Here is a 27,821-nt window from a genome sequence, read left to right as displayed (position 1 = left end):
ACCACAGCAGAAGATAGAGAGAAAATGAAAGATGTTCCCTATGCTTTAGCCATAGGCTCTATCATGTATGCAATGCTGTGTACCAGACCTGACGTATGCTTAGCAATAAGCTTGGCAGGAAGGTACCAAAGTAATCCAGGAGTGGATCACTGGACAGCGGTCAAGAATATCCTGAAATACCTGAAAAGGACTAAGGATATGTTTCTCGTATATGGAGGTGACAAGGAGCTAGTCGTAAATGGTTACGTCGATGCAAGCTTTGACACTGATCCGGACGATTCTAAATCGCAAACCGGATACGTGTTTTTATTAAACGGTGGACCTGTAAGTTGGTGCAGTTCTAAACAAAGCGTCGTGGCGGGATCTACATGTGAAGCGGAGTACATAGCTGCTTCGGAAGCAGCGAATGAAGGAGTCTGGATGAAGGAGTTCATTTCCGATCTAGGTGTCATACCAAGTGCATCGGGACCAATGAAGATCTTCTGTGACAATACTGGTGCAATTGCCTTGGCAAAGGAATCCAGATTTCACAAGAGGACCAAGCACATCAAGAGACGCTTCAATTCCATCCAGGACCAAGTCCAAGTGGGAGACATAGAGATTTGCAAGATACATACGGATCTGAATGAGTGTTAGAATCATGATCAGCACCAAGACATGAGCAAAACATGATCAGCACCAAGACTCTCTCACGAGCAAAACATGATCAGCACCAAGACTCCATGGGTGTTAGAATCATTACTATGTAATCTAGATTATTGACTCTAGTGCAAGTGGGAGACTGAAGGAAATATGCCCTAGAGGCAATAATAAAGTTATTATTTATTTCCTCATATCATGATAAATGTTTATTATTCATGCTAGAATTGTATTAACCGGAAACATGATACATGTGTGAATACATAGACAAACATATAGTCACTAGTATGCCTCTACCTGACTAGCTCATTAATCAAAGATGGTTATGTTTCCTAACCATAGACATGTGTTGTCATTTGATTAATGGGATCACATCATTAGGAGAATTATGTGATTGACATGACCCATTCCGTTAGCCTAGCACTTGATCGTTTAGTATATTGCTATTGCTTTCTTCATGACTTATACATGTTCCTGAAACTATGAGATTATGCAACTCCCATTTACCGGAGGAACACTTTGGGTACTACCAAACGTCACAACGTAACTGGGTGATTATAAAGGAGTACTACAGGTGTCTCCAAAGGTAGATGTTGGGTTGGCGTATTTCGAGATTAGGTTTTGTCACTCCGATTGTCGGAGAGGTATCTCTGGGCCCTCTCGGTAATGCACATCACTATAAGCCTTGCAAGAAATGTAACTAATGAGTTAGTTAGGGAATTATGAATTACGTAACGAGTAAAGAGACTTGCCGGTAACGAGATTGAACTAGGTATTGGATACCGACGATCGAATCTTGGGCAAGTAACATACCGATGACAAAGGGAACAACGTATGTTGTTATGCGGTTTGACCGATAAAGATCTTCGTAGAATATGTAGGAACCAATATGGGCATCCAGGTTCCGCTATTGGTTATTGACCGAGAATAGTTCTAGGTCATGTCTACATAGTTCTCGAACCCGTAGGGTCCGCACGCTTAACGTTACGATGACAGTTTTATTATAAGTTTATAAGTTTTGATGTACCGAAGTTTGTTCAGAGTCCCGGATGTGATCACGGACATGACGAGGAGTCTCGAAATGGTCGAGGCATAAAGATTGATGTATTGGACGACTATATTCGGACACCAGAAGTGTTCCGGACGTTTTCGGAGAAAATCGGAGTGCCGGAGGGTTACCGGAACCCCCCCCCTCCTCGGGAGAAGTAATGGGCCCTATGGGCCTTAGTGGAGAGAGAGAGGGGCAGCCAGCATGGGCCGCGCGCCCCCTCCCCCTCTGGTCCGAATTGGACTAGGAGGGGGGCGGCGCCCCCCTCTTTCCCTCTCCCTCTCCCCCTTCCTTTCCCCCTCCTAGTAGGAGTAGGAAAGGGGGAGTCCTACTCCTACTAGGAGGAGGACTCCTCCTCCTGGCGCGCCCTCTAGGGCCGGCCGGCCACCCCCCTTGCTCCTTTATATACGGGGGCGGGGGCACCCTAGGACACACAAGTTGATCTACGGATCGTTCCTTAGCCGTGTGCGGTGCCCCCCTCCACCATATTCCACCTCGGTCATATCATTGCGGAGTTTAGGCGAAGCCCTGCGCTGGTAGAACATCATCATCATAACCACGCCGTCATGCTGACGGAACTCATCCCCGAAGCTTTGCTGGATCGGAGCCCGGGGATCGTTATTGAGCTGAACATGTGCTGAACTCGGAGGTGTCGTACGTTCGGTGCTTGGATCGGTCGGATCATGAAGACGTACGACTACATCAACCGCGTTGTCATAACGCTTCCGCTTTCGGTCTACGAGGGTACGTGGACAACACTCTCCCCTCTTGTTGCTATGTCATCACCATGATCTTGTCTGTGCGTAGGAAATTTTTTGAAATTACTACGTTCCACAACACAACTCACTAGATCTGAATGCACAACTTAGCAGAGGCACACCATCGTGTGTGAAGCATTTTTTGATTTATATTGGGAAGCTAAGTTTTAGGATCCTATCATTTTTTGAAGGGTGCCAATTGCCATTGCCAACTAACCTACAAAATTAATGAAGTGTTGTTGATGTTATTGATTATCAGAGATGGGGGGAGGCTGCCACCGCAGGCTACGCTCTACCACAGTGGAGTATGAGTTGGATGCTTTCGAGTTCTTCACTATCATACTCGATAATTCCTCCAGGAGGCAGGTATATAAAAGGAGAGATCTCCCCTTCATCCATCTCTTTATGATAACTCTATTGTTTGCTACAACACTCCTTGACCCACGCTGCAGAGGCTGCCTGAAACTTTTATGAAGATGTTGGACGACCATTGGCCAAAGAGTGTGAAGCTGCGACGGGCCGGCAACGGGCTTCGCAGGCATTGGGACGTGGAGGTGGTGATTAGGTATGGCCATATGTACTTGTGTCGTGGCTGGGAGCAGTTCTACCGTGCCTACGACCTGCGGCACGGGTACTTCCTTGTCTTTAGGTACGACGTCGACGCCATGCTCACCGTGAAGGTGTTAAACACGACTATGTGCCGCATGCGCTACCAGGACGACGATGATGCCAGTACGTTTTGCCTCTTCTTCCTCTCCATTTGGCTTTGTCTCACACTGATTGTTAAGAAAACTTTGTTGCATTTGGTTAGGCAATCGGAGCAGCGGCAACGACTCTGGCTACAGCAAAAGCAGCAGCGAGTCTGGCTACAGCGAAAGCAGCAGTGAGGATGATCCGGAATGAAGTGGGGAAGAAGAGGAGCAGAGTGGGGATGAGGAGGTGCAGCCTATTCTGTCTGACGATGACCTCGCGATGGTGGTGGCTGACGATGGCCAAGCGATGGTGGTGGCTGACGATGGGCAAGAGATGGTGGTGGCCGAGGATGACCTAGCGATGGTGCTGCTTGAAGATGGCCTCGCGATGGTGGTGGTGCCTGACAATGACCTCGCGATGGTGGTGGCGCCGGCGATCCCACGGCCGGGAGATATCACCATGCCAATTGTGTTAGAAGACTACATCCCACTGCCTCGCCGCTCTAGGCGCATCAGGATGATGAAGGAGAAGGATAAGAAGGAGGAGTGAACTATGTCATGTATGTCAGATCTCCAAATATGATCTATACTTAGCTTTGTTTCCTCCGAAATGAAGTTTACCTATGTTAGCTCCAATATGATCCATTTTAGCTGGTTAGCACCAAAATGATCCATTTTACCTACGTTAGCTCAAAAATGGCATAATTACTTATGTTAGCACAAAAATGACCTATACATACCGTATTTTCCACCAAATTTACATAATAAGCTTAGTTAGCTAAAAATGGCATAATTACCTATGTAAGCTCTAAAATGACACAAATAAGGAATAAGAAGAAGAAAAAGAAGGAAGAGGAGAAAAAGAAAGAATAGAAGAAGAAAGAGAAGAAAAAGAAAGAATAAAAGAAGAATGAGAAGGAAAAGGGTAAAAACCTTCTTATTCTTCTTCTTCTAGTCTTCTTCTTCTTCTTCTAGTCTTCTTCTTCTTCTTCTTCTTCTTCTTCTTCTTCTTCTTCTTCTTCTAGTCTTCTTCTTCTTCTTCTCCAAAATGACCTAACTTAGCTCTAAGTTAGCTCTAATATGCGTAGTTACCTAGGTTAGCTCAATCAAGACATATACTTAGCTGCTTTATATCAAAAATGGCATAATATGCTTAGTTCACTCAAAATGGCATAATTAGCTAGGTTAGCTCCATTTTACCTAAGTATGCTTACTTCTTCTTCTTCTTCTTCTTCTTCTTCTTTTTCTTCTTCATTTTCTTCTTCTTCTTCTTCTTCTTCTTCTTCTAGTCTTCTTCTTCTAACTTTCTTGTTTCCCATTTTGCAGATTTCATTTACTTCACGAAAGCTTGCATGGATGGAGTGCTTCTTTTCCCTTTCTGCTTTTCTTTTGTTTCGATGAACAATGTGGAACTTGTTATATGGATGGATGGATAGGTGTTGGGTGAACATATATGGATGGAACTATGTGTTGGTTATGTATGTATATATGATGAAACTTGTGTGTTGGATATGTCTGCTGTGAAATTTTGTGTGTTGAAATTTGTGTGTTGAAACTTGTGTGTTGAAATTGAATGAATTTAAGAAAAAATAGAAAAACAGGGAAAATAGGCTCTTTGTCGTCCGCTGGCAGACGGCAAAGAGCTTTGCCATTAGCCAGCAGACGGCAAAGCTGCCACGTGGCAGCTACCTGTGCAACCTGGGGGCACCTGGGGGCTGGCCTATTTGGTTAGTTTGTCGTCCGCTGGCAGACGGCAAAGTGCACCGTTAACCCCCTAACGGCCATAAGCTGCCACGTGTCGTTCAGGTCCTTTGTCGTCTGCTGGCGGACGGCAAAGACTATTTCATCTTTGTCGTCCATCAGCACACGGCAAAGAGCCATTCGCCGTTTCCTATTCAGCCGGACCTGTTGCCGTCAGCTGACGGACGGCAAAGGCCTTTGCCATCTGCCAGGCATGCCTTTGCCGTAAGCCATGGCAGACGGCAAAGTGCCTGATTCCTGTAGTGAATGTTGATTAATCTCAATGCATGTTTATGACCGTTGTCGCTCTCTAGTTGGTGCTTCTCAATCTATTTGTTAGCCTTCACCTGTACTAAGCGGGAATACAGCTTGTGCATCCACTTCCTTAAACCCAAAGTTGTTCCATATGAGTCTACCATACCTACCTATATGTGGTATTTACCTGCCATTCCAAGTAAATTTGCATGTGCCAAAGTCTAAATCTTCAAATAATAATCTGTTTTGTATGCCCAAATCACTCATGTAGCAACTGGGGGCTGTCAGTATCTCCCCTACTAGGTGGGTTATTCTGGCGATGAGTGTTTATTCACTTTTCATTCATGAGAGGGTGGCTGGTAATTGGGATGCCTAGTCCTATGATCAAAGATCAAAATCAAAATATAATAATGAAACAAAACTCCCTCGGATTGTTGTTGGTATGGAGGGCATCCGTGGATTTGGCTAGCTATGTCTTGTGTTTGTTGGTGGAGGGGGTGTGAAAACTTTACCATTCTATTTGGGAACCGCCTATAATGTGTATAGCATGGAAGATAGTGTGATCTCTCGGTTGTTATGTTGACAATGAATGCATACCTCACAAAATTGTATTCATCTCTGTTTTAAAAGCTTCGAGCTCTGGCACCTCTGCAAATCCCTGCTTCCCTCTGCGAAGGGCTTATCTATTTACTTTTATTGTTAAGTCATCATCTTCTCATTAAAGCACCAGCTGGAGAGCACTATTGTCACTTATATGCTTTGTTTATAGTTGATGTTGAGTATGAGTGTGATTGGATCTCTTTTGCCATGAATTACAATGCCTAGCCAGTGCTTGAACTTCAGAGGTGCTCTGCATTTATGCTTTGCGGTTTTAGAAAGGGCCAGCGAGATACCATTATGTCATATTGTATCATGATTGTTTTGAAAAAGTGTTGTCATCCGAGATGTCGGAGTAATGGGCCATGGGTAGGCTGACCCGGGACCCAGGATCTTTCAAGACGTCGGGGCAGGCCGCGCCCCTCCAGCTGAGTCCAGCTGGCGACCTCCAGAGAGGCCGAGTCCCAGCTGGCGATCTCCCGAGAAGCCGAGTCCCAGATGACGACTTTGGAGCAAGCCGACTCCAGGCTGGTGACCTCCGGGAGTGCCGACTATGGGAGTCGGCCTATGACGCTCCACGACGCCCGATGCGAGGTACGGTCACGACGTGGCCTTCCCTCCTTGCCTACGAGGGGCTGGCATGGCTACAGTGAGCCGTATCGCTGGGAGATCCTCGGCGAGGCGCGGCACTGTTACCATGCCCGGCCTGACCTCAGCCATAGTGCGCGATGCACTGTGCCCATGACGCCGGCCTGTACGGCCCGAAGATCGCAGGGCCACCTGTCGGTGGGTGAATCAAAGACGGCCAGAGCGCCTGAAGACGGCCCTGTGGGAGTCGGCCTCCTCGGAGTCGGCCGTCTCCCCGCGAGGGCCCCACAAGCCATAAACCAGATTGGATGGGGAGTGGCGACAGTGATCGCCTGACAGACGGCGGCACTATTGCCACGACCCCATGACTAAGCCTGCGTCATCAGGAGCGCCGCACAGTGTCCGGCCTGTCCGCGGGACCCACCAGTCGGCAGGCCCCAGAAGCCGGCAGGAAGGACGGCGGCATGAGAGACAGACGGCTGGGGCCCATGCCCAGTCGGATTACCATTGTACCCCCGGGGGGTAGGCCTATATAAACCCCCCGGGGCACCCATGCAAAGGGTTCGGACCTTGATAGAATTAGACACATAGACCAGGGAGGAGAGAACTAGCTTTGCTCTCTCCTGCCTCCCGATACAGCTCGAGGAGCACCATTGTAGCCACTTTGCCATAGTGACCATGCTGAGACCCCGCAAAGCAGCAGTAGGGGTGTTATCTCCCCGGAGAGCCCCGAAGCTGGGTAAGATTCGCCGGCGTGCATGTCTACGCCTCATCCCATTTCCAGGCACCGGCGACGTTCTACTCGCCCCCACCATGATAAGCCATCCTTTGGCATATGTCGCACCCAACCCCCGACATTTGGCGCCCACCATGGGGCGAGGTGCACCGTCGTCCGGAGATCTGTTCTGGAGGGGAACCCTCTTCCTCCCTGGCGAGCGCAGCCAGCCAGGCTCGCCAGACGGAGTCTGCATCAACACGCTGCGCGGCGCTGAGGCCGCCTGCGCCGCGAGCGGCCTCGCCGAACTTATTGGCGAGGTGCGCCTCTCCGACGAACCTGCATCCGACGCAGGCACGGGTGGCCCCGAGAACCTTCTCGCAAGCCTCCTCGACCAACTCCACGTCGCCGGCGAGCCTGCCGTAGACTTGGAGTCCGTAGGCTCCTCCGACCCGATGCTGGTCGACTCCGACGCCGTGTCGCTTGACATCTTCCCCACCAACGTGGTGGTCTACGACGAGCCGCTTCCGTACGAGGAGAGCGGCGGAAGCGCCGTCACGGAGGTGCTCGTCATCAGCCACGGCGAGCACTCCGGTGAAGAAGCCCAGGACCCGCTAGCCGCGGCCCTGCAAGACCTGACCGCGCCCATTCCAGAGGACGCAGACGCCGAGACGCTGGAGGCGCGCCGCCTTCAGATCATCGAAGGCGCCAAGAAGCTGGCAAGCATGAGGCGCTTGTCAGAGGCATACCAGCGCGAGATGGATCACGCCGTAGGCGGCTCGCCGGCTCCGACTGGGCCGAGCCGTCTGGGTGCGGTCCGACAGCGCGGCGCAGCCATCGACGACTTACTCGGGGCGAAACGCCCCGTGTACGCCACCCCAGCGGAGAATATCGGCGCCGCCCAAGCGGCGACTGACGAGCTGAAGAACTTTGAGGGCAAAGAGCGCCGTGTGATGATGGAGCGAGTCCAGCAGCTCCTTGACGCGGTTGCTGCACAAAACGCGGCCGGCGGCCGCGCAGATGCGTTGCGGCAGCCGAACAACGACTTACCTCCCCGCCGAGATCAAGGCGCGACCTCTCGGGCGCCGACTGGCGGAGTCCGCGGAAGGAAAGAGAAGGAGCCAGCTGCCAGTCACAGTCGGACTCATATCACCATCGAGCGCGACCAAGACGGCCGCCCAAGAGCAGTAGAGCGGTGGGACGATTATCTGCCTCCCCCGCCCAGAAGAGAACGGCGAGTTTCCCCACCGCCCGTCGAGCATCCGACTCTCGGAGGTCGCCTTGGCCGCCGAGAGGGAGTCGGAGAGAATGACGCCCGCCATCGGATCGACCGACTCCACCGATCCCTGGCGCTGGAAGAAGAAGATGAGCTGGGTCCGCCTTGCTTCGGGCACCGCATCAGAGACGAGCCCTTCCCCAAAGGGTTCACGCTCCCCCGAGACACCCCCAAGTACACCGGCTCCGTGAAGCCGGAAGACTGGCTGATAGACTACTCCACAGCCGTCAGCATAGCAAACGGCAACAAGCGAGTTGCCGTGAAGTACGTTCCTCTCATGCTCCAGGGCACGGCCCGGACATGGCTGAACAGCCTGAAGCCCCGCAGCATCAACAGCTGGGTCGACTTCACCGAAGCCTTCATCCGCAACTTCACCAGCACGTACAAGCGACCTCCCAAGCCGCGCCAACTCTCCTTGTGTGTGCAAGGCCCCGAAGAATCAACACGCGACTACCTCACGCGCTGGGGCGAGCTTCGAAACTCCTGCGAGGGCGTGCACGAGGTGCAGGCTATCGAGTACTTCACCGCCGGATGCCGAGAGGGCACCCTCCTGAAGCACAAACTCCTCTGCGACGAGCCAGAAACCCTCGACGAGCTGCTAGTCATAGCAGATAAGTACGCCATGGCCGACTCTTCTATGAAGATGGAGATTCAAGTCAATGCGGCTGGCAAAGTGACTCCCCAGGCTCCCAGAACTCCGGCTGGAGACACCAGTCAGCGACAGCAACAAAACGACAACAAACGTAAGGCCCCACAGCCGACTTCCAACAGTCGGCAGGTCGCAGCAGTAGAAGATTAGCAGCCGGAGGGGCAGCCTCCGGCCAAGCGGCAGAAAGGCGGCAAGTCCAATTGGTTGTCGGCTTTCTCCTATGAGCAGACTTTGGATGGTCCATGCAAGTTCCATAGCGGCGCGAAGCCGTCTAACCACACCACCAGAAAGTGTCACTGGCTCACCAGGATCGCCAAGGGAGACGGCCTCACTCCTCCGCCGCCTGCTGGGCCGCCGCCTCCGCCGCCGCCCCAGCAGCCGGCGGCTCGGCCAGTCAGCGCAGTACAAGACGAGTTCCCAGAAGAGCATGGAGCCTACGTGGTGTTCACCAATGTGGCAGATGACCGACGCAGCAGGCGCCAACAGCAGCAAGAAGTAAACGCAGTAGCAACGGATGCTCCAGAGTTCATGCATTGGTCCGAGAGGCCTATCAGTTGGAGTCGGGCGGATCACCCAAAGGTGATGCCGAGTCCAGGCTCCTATGCCCTGGTCTTAGGTGCGACCTTGGCTACTGATAGGCGGGCCGCCCGTTTTTCACGGGTCCTGATAGATGGAGGTAGCAGCATAAACATCCTGTACAAAGACACCATGGAGAAGCTAGGAATCAGGCGAAGGCAGCTGTAGAGCAGCCGCACCGTGTTCCATGGAATTGTACCCGGCCTCTCCTGTTCACCGATCGGCAAGATCCTGATAGACGTCCTCTTCGGAGACAAAGATCACTTCCGCCGAGAGCCGGTCTGGTTCGAGGTGGTGGACTTGGAGAGCCCGTACCACGCTCTGCTTGGCCGGCCTGCCTTGGCCAAGTTCATGGCGGTTCCCCACTACGCCTACCTCAAAATGAAGATGCCGAGTTCCGAGGGGATTCTGACCATTGCCGGCGACTACAAGAAATCGTCCGCTTGCGCGGCCGAGAGCAGTCGGCTGGCCGAGTCCTTGGTGATCGCAGCCGAGAAGCGGCTCCTTAACCGAGTCGTGGCGATGGCCGGAAAGCAGCCAGAGATGTCGCCCGACCCCAAGGAGTCGGAGGTAGAAGGATCATTCAAGCCGGCCAAAGAAACCAAGAAGATACCCTTGGACCCAGAGCACCCAGAGAGATACGCTGTCATAGGCACAGGCCTTGACAGCAAATAGGAAGGCGAGCTCGTCGATTTCCTCCGTGAGAATCGGGACATCTTTGCGTGGTCCCCCAAGGACATGCCGGGTGTACCAACGGAATTCGCCGAGCACAAGCTACACGTCAGGCCAGATATAAAGCCCGTCAGGCAGCCCTTGCGCCGCCTGTCAGAAGAAAAAAGAAGAGTTGTTGGAGAAGAGATAGCCCGGCTCTTGGCAGCCGGTTTCATCATGGAAGTATTTTTTCCAGAGTGGCTGGCAAACCCGGTTTTGGTGCTGAAGAAAAACAAGCAGTGGCGAATGTGCATCGACTATACAAGCCTCAACAAAGCCTGCCCAAAGGACCCGTTTGCTCTGCCAAGGATTGATCAGGTGATAGATTCCACAGCCGGATGCGAGCTGCTGAGTCTCCTAGACGCATACTCAGGATACCACCAGATCAAGCTGAATCTAGCGGACAGACTGAAGACCGCATTCATCACGCCGTTTGGAGCCTTCTGTTACCTGACAATGACGTTCGGCTTGAGGAATGTCGGCGCCACCTTTCAGCGTTGCATGCAGAAGTGCCTCCTCAAGCAACTCGGCAGGAACGCCCACGTCTATGTGGATGATGTGGTGGTGAAGACGGAAAAGCGTGGGACGCTGCTGGAAGACCTCAAAGAGACCTTTGAAAATCTGCGCCGATTCCGGGTCAAGCTCAACCCCGAGAAGTGTGTTTTTGGAGTACCAGCCAGCCAGCTCCTTGGCTTCCTGGTCTCCGAACCCCGTCAAGATCAAGGACATTGAGAGAATGGAGGTACCCAGCCGACTGTTGGATGTGCAGAAGTTCACCGGCTGCCTGGCGTCCATCAGCCGATTTATCAGTCGGCTGGGCGAGAAAGCTCTGTCCTTGTATCAATTGATGAAGAAGACGGCCACCTGTCGGTGGGTGAATCAAAGACGGCCAGAGCGCCTGAAGACGGCCCTGTGGGAGTCGGCCTCCTCGGAGTCGGCCGTCTCCCCGCCAGGGCCCCACAAGCCATAAACCAGATTGGATGGGGAGTGGCGACAGTGATCGCCTGACAGACGGCGGCACTGTTGCCACGACCCCATGACTAAGCCTGCGTCATCAGGAGCGCCGCACAGTGTCCGGCCTGTCCACGGGACCCACCAGTCGGCGGGCCCCAGAAGCCGGCGGGAAGGACGGCGGCATGAGAGACAGACGGCTGGGGCCCATGCCCAGTCGGATTACCATTGTACCCCCGGGGGGTAGGCCTATATAAACCCCCCGGGGCACCCATGCAAAGGGTTCGGCCCTTGATAGAATTAGACACATAGACCAGGGAGGAGAGAACTAGCTTTGCTATCTCCTGCCTCCCGATACAGCTCCAGGAGCACCATTGTAGCCACTTTGCCATAGTGAGCATGCGGAGACCCCGCAGAGCAGCAGTAGGGGTGTTATCTCCCCGGAGAGCCCCGAAGCTGGGTAAGATTCGCCGGCGTGCATGTCTACGCCTCATCCCGTTTCCAGGCACCGGCGACGTTCTACTCGCCCCCACCATGATAAGCCATCCTTTGGCATATGTCGCACCCAACCCCCGACACGAGATATCTTATTATTGCTCGCTAGTTGATTATGCCGTTGATATGAGTAAAGTGAGACCTAAATGTTATAGTGAATATGGTTAGTTCATAATCTTTGTTGAACATTAGTTAGACATCTATTTATATATAAAAAGTACTTGATGCGGTCATCAGAATAAAGATAATTAGCTTAGTAAATCCCACAATAATTAGAAAGATCCGCCCTTTAGTTCTGTGAGACAAAAAGTCCAACCATTAGATCTTTGTAAACCAGGTGGGTCCATGCCGTGAGACAACAAAGTCCAACCATTAGATCTTTATAAACCAGGTGGACCAGGATAAAGATAAGTCCAACCATTGGATCTTTGTAAATGAGGTGGGTCCATATCGTCTGATGACTTCACGTTGATTTTCATGATCCAACCACAACCCCAATAGGGTGGACCATCCTGTTAGGGATCAGAAACACGCATGCATCATGCATCATTAAACAATAAAAACATATAGGTTGGGCCATCACACGCATACAGGATGGACCATGCCATCAGCTTTTCTCAAAAAAACTACAACCATGAGGCCATCCCAGAAAAAAAAAGTTCTAATGTGCCTAAACAAACCAAAACTATCATATCTCTCTCCAAATAGAATGTGTCCAGACGGGATCCAAAAAAAACTTTTTTCCATCGTGCAAACATGAGAAACTTAACCGTCCATATAAACCTTCCCCATGACCTCATAGGTTCATTGTCCAAAGATTTTAAGTTACAACTTCTACATCATCTTCCTCCCACATCATCTTCCTCCAGCGACTCAAACTTCGAGATCAACTTCAGAATTAGCACTTTGGAGTTGTCTTCCTCCAGCGGCCACAAGACAGCTCCATCGAGCAATCAGGCAACATCAAGTAAGTTCTATCTGAACGAAATTATAAATCATACCAATTACTGGATCAATGATGGTTCAATTATGCTCTATGCAGTCCTCATCTAAAAATATTTGACATGTTACCTCAGAAGGTTGATTATGTAGAATCCTATAGGTGTGGCTTCATGTCTTAATGGTGTCAGGTTCTTCATACTTTTCACCCATCTACAGAAGGCTAATGCCATGAATGTTGCTCTCTACAATATAGAGAAACGTATATGGTGCATCAGATAGTGTTCATATTATAGATCAGACCTATTGTTATAGATCAGACCTATTAATGGATCATTAATACTTAGATTATACTGTAGGCAGTGCTAATCTAAAAATATTTCAGGTGTTAGCTCACAAGTTTCATTATGTACAAACAGATATAGAGAAATATACATAGATGGCTTCCATGTTTGATCAACCTCAGATGCTAATAGTGGTTTCCTATCATAATGCCAGCAGCTCCATCTGAAACAAGCATAAAGACCAATTGTCAATAAAATTGTAGAAGATACATATCATGATTGGAACATATAAACGTTCCCCAAAACACCTCCTTATGATTGACTTGTGGCTCTCTTACTCTTCATGTCACAAACAAGATATCACCTGTCAAAATCAAATAAAAAATTGATATATAAACAAGAGAATAAATTAAATCACTATAAAACAGACTAAAGGAAAACCTTCTTCTATAAAACTTCTAGATGGGTGCTGGATTGGATGCTCGGCAGAGTAGAAATCTTGTACATCATCAACACACACCGCACGGTGACGCACAAGATGCCCTGGTATGTCAGACCCAGAGGAGTCTGAAGAACAATATTCAGAGAAACAGGGGAGAATTTCACTCGAACTAGCACGATTCACAGGCTTAATTCAGAGAGTTTAGCACAATCCAGGAGGAACCTAAGGCCAGCCAGGAACACTGGCGGCGGAAGGGGGAAACCCTAACAAATTTTCATGCTCTAGATCGAGCTGGAGCCCTGGCTTTATAGCCTTACAAGTTGGTGAAAGTAGAAAAGAAAAACGAAAGCAGGGGATTGCTGTAGATGGTTGCCGGAAAGTGAACAGCGACCCGTGGGTTGCTAGTAGCCGTTAGATGCCACTTGGACGCGATCCGGAGCCTCACTTACTCGTGAAGCGGTACGAGCGGAGATGGAGCGTCGGATGGGCGATGGACGGCCAGGGTTGCTTCGTGCCAAAGGCTAGGGATTTAAATGAACTTAACTGTTGGTTTATCATCAGTTGGGTCCTGACAACTCCCCCCGATCGACTTCAGACCAGTCCTCAGGGCTGAAACGCAGGGAAAACCTTTTGGATAAACGTTGCATCCTCCCAAGTAGCATCCTTCTCCTCCATGTTACACCATTTGATGAGCCAGCGCACCACTGGTATTTGGATATCACCCTGAGTTCTGGGGATGAGTTTTCTCTCTAGGATCCGCTTAGGTTCCAAAAGAATTGTGTCGTCTGCATTGATGAGTGGGAGTTTGGGGTGTGGGATGGCCTGTGGTCCCAAGTGCTTTTTCAGTTGGCTGACATGGAATGTGGGATGCAATTTGCAGTCCTCCGGTAACAGCAGTTTGTAAGCCACTGGGCCAATTTTCTCTTGTATTCGGAAAGGGCCATAATACTTGGAGTGGAGTTTGAGACATCGATGGACACTCAGGGTAGTGTGTCTGTAAGGCTGGAGCTTGAGATACACCATGTCACCCACTTCTAGAGTTCTTTCAGATATCTTTTTATCTGCATAGTGTTTCATTCGAGTTTGAGCCTTCAATAGATTTGTCTTGATCTGAGCTGCTGTTTGTTCTGCAGTGAGTACTGAAGAAAATTCTTGTACTTGTTCAGTAGGGTAAAGGGCTGCTTCAGAGATCATGTTTGGAGGTCTACTATACAGTGCTTGGAAGGGAGTAATTTGTAGAGCTGTATGGTAACTAGTGTTATACCACCATTCAGCGAGAGAGAGCCAGTTCATCCACTTCTTAGGTTGTAGGAAGGCCATGCACCTCAAATAATTTTCCAAACATTGGTTGACCGTTTCAGTTTGGCCGTCAGATTGCGGGTGGTAGGAAGTGCTCATGTGCAGCTTAACACCCAGTTTCTTGAAGAGTGTTTGCCAAAGGTTACTGGTGAAAATGGCATCTCTGTCAGTAACTATAACTGAGGGTAGACCATGTAACTTGAAGATGTTATCTGTGAATGCCTTGGCCACAGTACTAACAGTGATGGGGTGCTGCATGGGTATAAAGTGCCCATATTTGGTGAACCTGTCCACAACAACTAAAATCATGTTCTTGTTTTGAGAAGTTGGTAGGCCTTCGACAAAGTCCATGCTAATGTGACACCAAGCAAAGTCAGGGACAGGGAGAGGTTGCAGCAGCCCCGGATACTTGCAGTGTTCTGGTTTGTTGATTTGGCATGTGGGGCATTGCTTGATATAATCCACAATGATCTGCTTCATTCCAGGCCAGTGAAAGAGGAGTTTAACTCTCTGGTAGGTGGCTCTGTGTCCAGAATGGCCCCCAAGTTTAGAATTGTGTAAGGCAGACACTAACTGGGTTCTGAGGGAGGAATCATTGCCTATTACAATTATGTTCTTGTATCTCAGAATTCCCTGTTGGAGGGCATAGTTAGGGACAGCAGTTGCAGAGGTAGCCAGTTGGGCTAAAAGGTCCTTGCACCTTTGATCCTGGGCATAACTGGAAATGACCTCAGATATCCAGGCAGGTTTCACTTGAGAAGCAATCAAGGATTGTAATCAGTATTTCAATCTAGAGAGAGCATCAGCAACTTTATTGTTCTTTCCTTGTTTGTACTCAATCTTGAAGTTGTAGCCCAATAGCTTTACTAGTAACTTGTGCTGGATCCCTTCAGTAAGCTTTTGTTCTTGTATATATTTCAAACTCTGCTAATCAGTTCTTATGATCAATGAGGAGGCAGCAAAATAATGTTTCCAATGTTTTAAAGCTTCAATTATGGCCATGGCCTCTTTATCATATGTTGAAAAGGCAGCAGCTTTAGGGCCAATGGTTTTGCTGAAGTAGGATATTGGTCTGCCCCCCTGCATGAGCACTGCACCAATTCCATAAGCACAGGCATCAGTCTCTAGGATAAAAGGCTGAGAAAAATCAGGCAAGGCCAGGACAGGAGCTTGGGTCATCTTATGTTTTAATGTGTTGAAAGCTTCTTCTTGTTCAGATTCCCATCTGAAATTGTCCTTTTTCAAAGACTGAAACAAGGGTTTGCAAATGACCCCATAGTTTTGAATGAACCTCCTGTAATAACCAGTGAGACCAAGGAAGCTTCTCAACTGAGTTACATTTTCTGGGGTGGGCCACTGGGAGATTGCCTCAATTTTGGTAGGATCAGTAGCTACTCCATCACCTCTTATGATATGGCCCAAGTACTCCACTTGAGGTTGAGAAAAGGTACACTTGCTCATTTTAGCATATAGTTGGTGGGACTGCAAGACCTCAAGGACTAGTTGGAGATGTACCAAGTGTTCCTTCATGTTTCTGCTGTATATGAGGATATCATCAAAGAAAACCAACACAAATTTTCTCAAGTAAGGTGCTAAAATTGTGTTCATTAGCTGCTGAAAGGTAGCTGGGGCATTAGTAAGTCCAAAGGGCATTACTAAATACTCATAGTGGCCACAATGAGTACTGAAAGCAGTTTTTCCAATATCTTCTTCCTGCATTCTGATTTGGTGATAGCCACTTCTTAAATCCAGTTTAGTGAAAACTGTTGCCCCTTTCAATTCATCCAGGAGATCTTCTATAATAGGGATAGGGTATTTGTTCTTAACAGTTTGCTGGTTGATTTTTCTGAAATCATTGACCAATCTCCAAGTCATGTCCTTCTTTTTAACAAGGAGTGCAGGGGAGGAGTAAGGGCTAGAGCTGTCCCTAATTACTTTGTTTTTGATCATATCCTTGATAATGGTTTTCATAGCATCTTTCTGGTGGTGTGGGAGTCTGTAAGGTCTCTGGTTTATAATCTTGGCTGCAGGAGTAAAAGGTACAGCATGATCCACAGTTCTCTTGGGAGGGAGATCAGATGGAGTGCTGAAAACTGGTGTGTATTTGTTCAAAAGTTGCTGGACAGGAGGAGGAACTAAGGTGTCCACAGGTTCTTGTACAGCAATTCTGTTCAGAATTAAGACAGCTCCACAAACAGGTTCCTCAGAGAGTTCCTCCACAGTTTCCAATTCTTGCACAGCTACAGATGGTAAGCTTTCATCTTTGAAAATTTTCTTTTCACCAGTTTTCAAGGTGATCTTCACCTGCATTTCATCAAAGTCCAATTCTACTGGGCTGAAAGAAGCCATCCAATCTGCCCCTAGGATAACATCATAACCCTGAAGCTGTAGTACTCTGAGATCAGTGGAGAACTGTGTTCCTTGCAGAGAGAATGGGCATTGTAGTGCAATGAATTCAGACCAAAGAGTATCTCCATTAGCCACAACCACCTTTCTTTTTCTGGTAGGAGTGAGAGCACATCTAGCTAGGTGAGCAATCTTAGGGGTAATGAATGTAGCAGTACTGCCACTATCAATGAGTGCAGTAGCTGGAGTGTCCCCTATCATGACTGTCACTGTAAAACTGAGCTTCTTTGTGGATTTTATACCCATCAGAGCATGCATAGATATCTGGAGGGGGGTATCATCACTTTCTACAGGGGGAGGGACATCAACTTCATCCAGAGCTTCAGTATAGTAAACCAACTCAGCATCCTCAGGGCAAGCAGCTTGAAGTGCTTGTATCTGTGCTTGATTTGCCAATTTGCACACCTTTTTGTGGCCTGGAAACCAAGGCTCTTTACATTTGTAACAGATGCCCTTCAGTCTAGCTTGTTGTATTACTGTAGCTGTGTTGGTGGGTCCTGGTTTTCCTGGGTCAAACTGCACTTGCCTTCTCACTTGTTGGAAAACAGAGGTAGGAACAGTAGTTCTTTTCTGTGGTTGTGCTTGTCCCATTCTTCTGGCAAGACAAATTGCTTTTTGTAAGTCAGCAGGCTCATGACATTGTACATGGTGTTGTATATTGTCATTCAGTCCAGAGATAAAACTGGCTTTGTAGTAATCTTGGGGTAGAGCTGGATTGTCCCTTCTCATTAAGTTCATGGCCTGCTCAAACTTGAGGATGTAATCATTGACAAAACCTGTTTGGGTAAGTGCATGGAAAGATCTAACATTGTCACATGCAGATATTTCGACAAACCTGTCACCCAGGAGCCTACAGAATCTATACCAAGGCAGGGTGTTGGGTACAATGCCCGTACCTCTCCACCATTCAATTGCTGGGCCTTTAAGGTAAGTTACTGCAATCTCTGTTTTCTGCTCTAGAGGGGTTCTAGCAGCTTCAAAATACAGCTCAATGGTTTGTATCCAGGAATCTGTACTGCTACCATCAAATTCAGGAATGTTGTACTTGGCTGGTTTTACAATTGCTAGTTGTCTCCTGTTGTCTTGCCCCTGATCTCTCTGCCCAACTTCACCCCTAGCTTCCTGTTGTGGGATTTGTTCAGCTTGCTCCATGTCCAGCTGAACCACCTATTGACCATTCTGCACTTGGTTAACAGCAATGTGAACTCTGTTTTCAGGAATTGGGTGTTTACTTGCAGCAAAGTGAGGGTGCCTATAAGGGACTCGGTTGCTGCCATCCAAGTTAAGCTCTTTTCCAGTGTTCTTGTCCACTAACGTGGCAGATCCAACAGTAGGAGGAGTCTGGAGGACCATGGCTGGTGCATGATTTGGACCTTGGGGAGTTTGCTGTTGTCCACTACCCTGTGCCACATCTTGAGGGTTGGGAGGAGTTTCCCTGGGTTTGGGAAAACCTGCAATGAAGCTGTTCAAAGGGCCCTGTAGTTCGCCCAAGGTTTTCTGCAAGGTTTGAAAATTGGTGGCAACATGGTCTCTGAAATCTTCGAAGTCTTGTCTGTCAGTTTCCCTGTTTCGCTGCAGGGTTTTGACATCCAGTTGCAATGATTGGAACTCCAAGTTCTCTGTGGAGGAGGAGTTTTCAGGGCCTGTCATGCTAGCACGAAGACTGCAGGGAGGGTTTTTACACTAGCAGGGAGCTTAGTAACCTCACTGCGCGTGATCAGCCGGCGAAGGGAGGAATTTTACCACAGCTGGGGCTGCAACCCGACCTTGGCCTTCGATCCTACCGCCGCCTGCACCGCCGCCAACACCGCGCCGCCGGAAGTACACTGGATCTGGGAGGGAGGGAGGGATTTTACTGCAGAAACAATGTGTTTCTGCAACCTTTTCCCGCGCCCAAACCTATACCGAATTTCACGCCGCCACCAGTCGCCGCCGGGGAACCGCCGCCGCCCAACAACACCGGTGAGAAATGGAGGATTTTATGGCGCCTCCAACTCCACTTCGGCACCGGATCTCGCGCCGCCAAGGAGAGGAACCAAGCTCTGATTACCACTTGTCAGACCCAGAGGAGTCTGAAGAACAATATTCTGAGAAACAGGGGAGAATTTCACTCGAACTAGCACGATTCACAGGCTTAATTCAGAGAGTTTAGCACAATCCAGGAGGAACCTAAGGCCAGCCAGGAACACTGGCGGCGGAAGGGGGAAACCCTAACAAACTTCATGCCCTAGATCGAACTGGAGCCCTGGCTTTATAGCCTTACAAGTTGGTGAAAGTAGAAAAGAAAAACGAAAGCAGGGGATTGCTGTAGATGGTTGCCGGAAAATGAACAGCGACCCGTGGGTTGCTGGTAGCCGTTAGATGCCACTTGGACGCGATCCGGAGCCTCACTTACTCGCGAAGCGGTACGAGCGGAGATGGAGCGTCGGATGGGCGATGGACGGCTAGGGTTGCTTCGCGCCAAAGGCTAGGGATTTAAATGAACTGAACTGTTGGTTTATCATCAGTTGGGTCCTGACATGGTAAAGTATAGATTATGACCTAAGAGGTTATGGATTTGTGGAAGTGTGTGCGTTTGAGAGATAGAGCGAGAGAGATGGTGCATGCCACGTTGATTTCTAGGGAAACCTTAAGGATTGACGTGACTGAACCTAATCATGTGGGCCAGAAACAACACTTTCACGCTGATAAGTCCAGGATGGCCCAAATTACAAGCACGTTGGATTAGAATTCAATACGAAAACTCATGTGAAAGAATACCTTAAGTCGTACAGAACTAGGTTACAGAAAGAAAAGACATGCCTATATAAACAACTGGCATGCCAAGAATAGACCTAAAACTCAATATGTTCTCAGCAGCACGAACAAAATCGACAGAACATACGATTTCAATTTGACGTACGACAACATAGTCAAACAACTTTTCAATTCAGGTATATTTCTTCTCCCTCTCTATTAATCCTCAATTACAATCTAATTCTAGCGTGCTACTCAACTATATTTTGGGGTTGTGGGACGGCTTCCATAGGGCTCAGTCCATTAACAAACATAGGGCACTGCAATATGGAATTCACATGGAGTTTGTAGATCAGATGATGGTTCCCATTATATTTTGCATCACTACCTCATTAATTTTGTCCAAAAAGAAAACCTCATTAATCAGGTATAGATTGCTTCAGTCAGCTTCTACTAAAAATACTGTATTTATGTACCACGTGATGATTGGAACATAAAATCCTCTTTATCATTAAATTTTTTTACAAAATCACTAGTCTTGAAAATTGATCGCCTTTAATTCTACGACAAAAAATATACTTTAAAAGGTAAAAAGTAATAAAAATTATGAATCTTCATATACTTGAACACTGATATGTAATCAACGGTAGACCTACCACTGTAACAAATGGGGCGAATGACCAACGTCTCAAGTGCCGGGGCAGGGTACTCCCCTGTACAACGAGTACATTGATCTTTATCGTCATCCGTTGCCTCAGCAAACCACAATTTCTAGGTCTGCCACTTTCTGTAACAATATTAATAATATCATTCACTTTAGCTGTATATTTGCACTCTCCATTATGCAGGAATACACAATGAAAAGAAAAGGTGGGCCGCATACCAAGGAATGTTAGAAACCTACCGAGATGGTTTAAACAAATCAAATATGCAATCCAACAAGGTGATCCGATACTAATCTTGAATATTTGATATCTGCTATCACAGTATAATATAAAAAAAAGCAACTCCAGTTATGCACTTAATGTTCCTAATTGATTTTAGCTTCGACGAGAAAAACAATATTTTAAATTGTTATCTTATTGATGCAAACCCAGACAATCAGCAAAATCGCAAGATCAGAAAGGAGAATGACACTTCAAGAGAGAGAAACAGAAGGTCTTCAATCATACATGGAGATGTGCCAGGCTCCGCAGACATACAAAAAGGACAACCTTTGATACATGTGAAGTAAGAAAATCTTCACATAGTTTCTCTCTTATGCATGTTATCATTCATTTGGATTAATTACATTCTCAATTCAAATGTTAAACTTTAAGATTAATGACGCATGGTTGGTATTACAGTATACAGGAAGCAACATTATGTACTGTGCCTATGCTATACACATCAACTATGCAATCTATGTGCTAAAATCTTTCTAAATAGAGAAAAATTACCTTCACTAACTTAGTGATTATAAAGACCACCCGCCCATGCATTTCCGCATCTTCAAGCGTGGCAAATTTGTAAGGCTGGCCATAGTGGGGGTAATATAACCGGTAACATTCCCTTGGGACTATCAAACATGCTTATGTGGCACACAATTGAAGAAGAGAGAGAGGATCAGAGTATCATAGGTAGATACCGTATCATGTTAAATGATATGCTACTTTTGTATCATGCATGGCAATAAATATGGTAATCTATGATACTACTTTATGATACTATGCACTATGGAGGTAGTATCATACACTAGTATCATATGCATGATACTAGTATATGATACTCCCCACTATGAGTAGCCTAATGGCCTACTAAATCACAATAAAATGCTACAAGTATCAATGAACTGTAGCTAAGGCAAAATATATATTTTAAAGTTAACACGAGGAGTAATAAATTCCTTTTGCCAGACGTAACGTAATCTCTCACTTCTAATAATTAGTATTTATGTTTATGCAGGAAAAGTAACTCAACAGAAAAAGCAAAAGACGCAAGACTACATAGGAAAAGAAAAATGCAAACCAAGAGGGTTGCAAAACCATCAACAAAAGAAGGAGATTCGCCCGGCTGATAAAACTATGAGGTATGCAAAAAATAAATTACAATCAGCATCTAAAATTTGGAGATTAGTGGACCTGATATTTTCTGTTATGTGCGTGTACTACAAAAAAGTAATAAAATGTCTACTACATCGAAAACGATGAGAACAAAATATAAAAAATTACAAGTTCTATCAAGTTAACATATTATCAACAACACCAGACATTACTAAGATTTAAATTTATGCTAAATACATAAACTTGAACAGGGAATCGAAGAGGACTGATGTGGAAATTTGGAACTTCGGAAAACCAAAATGCAAGTGTTAACAATGTGGTGCAATTTTCTGGTACAAAGAAAGAACTTCAGGTAGAGCGAAAAGCATGCCATCTTTTGGACTATGCTGCCAACATGGCAAAGTTGATTTGCCACCATTAAGAGATCCCCCAACTTACCTTGCGAAATTGCTAAGGAAAGACAATGGAAAGAGGTCAAAAAACTGCTTGCAAAATATCAGATTGTACAACTCCATGTTTACTTTCACAACAATGGGAGGAAAAGCAGACAAACAAATAAACAATGGCATTGGGCCATATGTTCTTAGAATGAATGAGAAAAACTACCACAGAATAGGTAATGTACTGCCTGAAGGTAAAGATAAACCACGGTGGGCACAATTGTACATCTATGACATTGGAAATAAGGTATGAAACAGGATTAATACGTCGACAACAGAAGATAAAAGGGATTCACGTATCGCCGGCAGAAGAATCGGATTCATTGCCTCACCGTGGACGGCGCCCCAATCTCCGCCCCCCGCGACATGGCGGCCGCGGCCTACGCGCACTTTGATGCCCTGCTCGGCCACGAGACGCCCCGCGACTGCAGCCTCGACCTCTCCGAGCTGATCACGCCCACCAACCTCGACGGCCTCGACGCCCCCTTTGACGCCGAGGAAATTTGGAACGCTGTGAAGCGACTCCCCGCTCGCAAGGCTCCGGGCCCGGATGGCTTCACCGCCGAGTTCCTGCGCGCGTGCTGGCCCATTGTTCGGCAAGACTTCGTCGACGTTTTCCAGCAACTGTACGAGCTGCGCGGTCGAGGCTTCTGCTCCCTCAACCAGGCCCTGCTCACCCTGCTACCGAAGCGCGCGGACGCACGCGGTCTTGGCGACTTTAGGCCTATAAGCCTAATTCACCTCGTCGCCAAGATCTTCGCCAAGGTCCTCTCGCTCCGGCTCGCGCCAAAGCTCTGCAGCCTCGTCAGCACTTGCCAGAATGCCTTCATCCCTAGGCGCAGCTTGCACGACAACTTCATCCTCGTGCGCCAGTCCGCGCGCCTCCTGCACCAGCTCGGGGCCCCTCGCACCCTTCTGAAACTGGACCTCGCTCGCGCCTTCGACACCATCAGCTGGCCGTTCCTATTTGAGGTCCTCCGGCAGTACGGCTTCGGCTATCGCTTCCTGGAATGGCTCGCCATCTTGCTCTCCTCGGCCAGCACGAAGGTGCGCATCAACGGAGACCCCAGCCCCACCATTTGGCACTGGTGTGTCCTTCGCCAGGGCGACCCAGTGTCCCCGCAGCTGTTCGTCCTCGCCGTCGACACGCTCGGTCGCCTTCTGCGCCGTGCCACGGAGCTGGGCGTCCTGCAGCGATTGCACCCCCGGCGCCCGATCCCCTCGGTCTCCCTCTACGCCGACGACGTGATCCTTTTCTACCACCCCACCATTGCCGACATCACCGCCGTCAAGAGCATCCTGCTGCTCTTCGGCCGAGCCTCAGGCCTCCTTGTCAACTACAACAAAAGCTCGGCCACCTTGATCCGATGCGCCGCTGATGATGTCACGGCTGCTGTCAACCTGTTGGGCTTCCCCCTCGCCGAGCTCCCGATCACGTACCTGGGCATCCCTCTGACTCTGCATCGCCCGACGGCCGCACAGCTGCAGCCCGTCGTCGACAAAACGGCCGGCATGCTCCCCACCTGGAAGGCGCATCTCATGAACAAACCGGCCGCCTTGCGTACGTCAAGGCCATCCTCAGCGCAATACCGATCCACCAGCTCCTCGCCCTCGCACCACCCAAGAAGACCATCCGCGCACTCGAGAAAATTCAGCGCGGCTTCCTGTGGGCTGGGCGCGCGGAGGCGAACGGAGGCCACTGCCATGTCAACTGGCAGCGCGTCGCTAGGCCGCTCTCGCTCGGTGGCCTCGGCGTGCGCGACCTCGGACGGACCAGCCTTGCGCTCCGCACCCGCTGGTTGTGGTTTAGCCGCACGGACAACACCAGAGCATGGGCAGGCCTCGACCTGTAGTTCACCGCTGAGGAGCGCTCATTATTCTTCGCCCCTACCACCATGCAAATCGGGAACGGCACGGAGGCCCTCTTCTGGGAAGATCGCTGGATCGACGGTCGCTCCGTCTGCGAGATCGCGCCACTCCTATACGCCTGCATCCCCAAGCGCCGCCGCAAGCTCCGGACCGTCGCCGATGGCCTCCAGGCCAACAAGTGGGCACGGGACATTCACGGCACGATCGGCATACACGAGATCGGGCAGTACCTACAGCTCTGGCAAACTATCAGCGCCACGACCCTCTCCGCTGAGCCAGATCGCCTCGTCTGGAAGTGGAGCACAAGCGGAGTCTACTCCGCCAAATCAGCCTACCTCGCCACTTTCAATGGCTCCTTGGGCTGCGATGCATGGAAGCTCACCTGGAAGAATTGGGCACCGCTGCGCGTCCGCTTCTTCCACTGGCTCGCCCGCCTGGACCGATGCTGGACTGCCGACCGCCTCGCCCGCCGCGGCCTGCAGCACCCCGCACGTTGCCTCCTTTGTGATCAGGCCCCCGAGACCATGCACCACCTCACCCTCGCCTGCCCCTTCACCAGACAGATTTGGCATGAGGTTCTGCACTGGCTCAGGCTCCCCTGCGCCCCGCCCGACAGAGAGCTCTCCCTCAACGACTGGTGGCGCACGGCGCGACATGCCACCCCAACGCCCATGCGCAAGGGCCTCGCCTCCGTGACCCTCCTCGTCCCATGGATGATATGGAAGCACCGCAACGACTGCGTCTTCAACAGAGGCCAGCCCTCGACGACCGACCTGCTCACGAAGATCAAAGACGAGGCCACCCTCTGGGCCAGAGCCGGTGCCCCCGGGCTTCGTGCCATCTTGCCCCAAACCTGGGACGTGCACTAACACGCCCCCAGCCTTGTAATTCCCTCCTAGGAGGATTGTAACTGAAACCCTCTTTCTTTCCAAAGCAATGAAATGCAAGCTCTTCTTGCGTTTTGTCGAAAAATAGACCCTCACATCGTCGAGGGCCTTAAAAGTTGGCATACCTGTGATGCTACTACGTAATATCAACCAAAGTGCTGGATTATGCAATGGTACAAGGATGATAATTATTCAACTTGGAAGAAAATTCATCGAAGCACAGATAGTAACCGGAACACATCGGGAGAAAAGGTATATATTCAAAGAATAGTCATGTCACCAACTGAATTAGCATGACCATTTGTTCTAAAAAGGAGACAATATCCTACATCAGTTTGCTTTGCTATGACTATCAACAAAAGCCAGGGCCAATCTCTGAACAAGGTAGGACTATATCTACCTAAACAAGTTTTCACACATGGACAATTATACGTAGCCTTCTCAAGAGTAACACAAAGGGAGGGACGGCAGGTAATGGTAGATGATGAAGATAGCAATCAGGATGATGTGGTCAAGAATATAGTCTATACAGAAATATTCTAAAGGTATGAACAAAAAACAGAATTTCAGCATGATGTTCTTTCACAAGATGAGGCCAGTGGACTATTACGTATGAATTACATATATAGGAACTTACTACACTGCAAAATCTCTTACAAAGAAAGTCTGACTTAAGTATGCTAACATGATATGGTAGGTCAAATGTGGTGTACTTACCCTGCCAAAGTAATGCAAACTTGCATCAACAGGTGGAAAGACTTCATAACCAAACATCAGAAATCTATATTATGTGATATTTGATTCTATAAGCTTATTATTTAATAAAAAATAGTGAAAGCATCAAGACGTTATATTGCGTACGTACAATGCTATCAAACATGTTTTGATATTAAGCTATTATCTATTTTTTTGGCGAAATATTGCAAAAATGCATCAATAATTGGAAATAGTTACATTTTTAAAATGTACACTAACTTATTACTCCCTCCGTTCCTAAAGTATAAGACCTTTTAGGGATTCCACTATGGACACACCCTAAAATATGTCTATATACATCCGTATGTAGTTCGTATTGAAATCTCTAGATGGGCTTCTATTTAGAAACGGAGGGAGTAGCGTCTACTCTGTACCTCATTCAACACGTATAGATCAATTAAAAAACACTTGATATTAAAAAAACTAAGGAAAAAATAAGAAATATTTACAGCTAACAAGCATTTCCTTAAGTACATTATATTGGTTGAGTGGCACAAGTATAGGAAAAGGCTAAGATAAAGGGGAAATATTACAGTTAGCAAAAGGGAACATATGGACCTGCAGTTCAACTTGGAACAATGTTGCCACTGCAGGCCTATGGGAGATGAAATCTGTTGGATAAGTGAGCAACTAAATCTTTACTGAGGGCCAAAGGCAAGTACATATACAGGTGTGGTAAAGTGCAGACAAGCCCCTTATACAATGGGGATGTACACAATGAACTATACACATCTAACACCCCCCCCCCCTCAAACTCATGGTGGATCAACAACACTGAGTTTGGAGAGAAAAAACCCATGCTGCGCTCGAGTCTGTGCCTTTGTGAAGAAGTCAGCCAACTGTAACTCAGAGGGCACATAGTGAAGAGCGAGAGTCTGATCCTGCACAGCAGCACGCACAAAGTGGGCATCCACACCGATGTGCTTGGTGAGCTCATGCTTCACCGGGTCACGCGCAATACTGATAGCACCGGTACTGTCGGACAGGAGAGGAGTTGAGGTAGTAGCAGACACACCAAAATCCTCAAGTAACCACCGTAACCAAATCACCTCAGCGGTCAACATAGCCATGGCTCGCAACTCAGCCTCTGTACTCGAGCGAGAAACTGCAGTCTGCTTCTTTGTCTTCTAGGCAATAAGAGAGCCACCAAGAAAAACACAGTAAGCAGATAGCGAGCATCGATCAGAGGGATCACTAGCCCAGGTAGCATCAGAGTAGGCCTGGAGCTCAAGAGAGCTGGAGCGGGGAAAGAAAAGTCACTGAGAGATCGTGCCACGAAGATATCGTAGAACACGGAGGAGGTGACTATAGTGGACAGAGGTGGGGGCTGAAACAAACTGACTCATGATGTGGACAGGATAGGAGATGTCAGGGCGCGTAACAGCCAGATAGACAAGGCTGCCAACGAGGTGACGATAGCGAGTGGGATTAGGAAGAGGGTCACCATCAGAGGCACGAAGCTGAACGTTGAGCTCCATAGGAGTCACAACAGTGCGCTCATCACCAAGAGCAGCGCGAGTAAGAAGATCCTGAATATATTTTTCTTGGGAGATGTAGAAGCCATCAGGGGTCGAGGAGATCTCAATCCCAAGAAAATAGCGAAGAGGACCAAGGTCAGTCATGAGGAACTGGTCTCGAAGGCGAGCCTTAACAAAGGCAATGTACTCCGAGTCGTCACCTGTGATGATCATGTCATCAACATAGAGAAGGAGAAGAGTCCGACCACGAGGAGACGTGTGAACAAACAGCGCAGGATCATGGTCACTGGGCAAGAAACCAGCGGCGGTCACCACAGATGCGAAGCGCTCAAACCAGGCTCGAGGGGCCTGTTTGAGACCATATAGGGAGCGGCGAAGTCTACATACCATACCATCAGGAGCATAGTACCCCGGGGGTGGCTGCATATAAACCTCCTCACGCAACTCGCCATTGAGAAAAGCGTTCTGAACATCAAGTTGAGATATAGACCACTGACGAACAGAAGCCACAAGAAGAGTGCGGACAGTGGTCATGTGGGCCACAGGAGCGAAT

At 48.6% G+C, this 27,821-nt stretch overlaps 1 protein-coding gene across 1 annotated transcript; it reads left to right on the top strand.

The window, feature by feature from the left end:
- Positions 1-12,542: 12,542 nt before the first annotated feature.
- LOC119332648 lies at positions 12,543-25,271 on the top strand. The gene is made up of 4 exons (XM_037605815.1): positions 12,543-12,657; positions 20,645-20,739; positions 20,894-21,026; positions 21,741-25,271. Exon 4 carries the CDS (start codon positions 22,645-22,647, stop codon positions 24,841-24,843), a length of 2,199 nt encoding a protein of 732 aa, XP_037461712.1. The 5' UTR covers positions 12,543-12,657; positions 20,645-20,739; positions 20,894-21,026; positions 21,741-22,644; the 3' UTR covers positions 24,844-25,271.
- Positions 25,272-27,821: the final 2,550 nt, after the last annotated feature.

Source organism: Triticum dicoccoides, chromosome 1B (assembly GCF_002162155.2).
Source record: "Triticum dicoccoides isolate Atlit2015 ecotype Zavitan chromosome 1B, WEW_v2.0, whole genome shotgun sequence".
NCBI classification, from domain to species: Eukaryota; Viridiplantae; Streptophyta; class Magnoliopsida; order Poales; family Poaceae; genus Triticum; species Triticum dicoccoides.
Note: the sequence above shows the minus strand (reverse complement) of the source record. Positions and strands in the feature narration are given on the sequence as shown.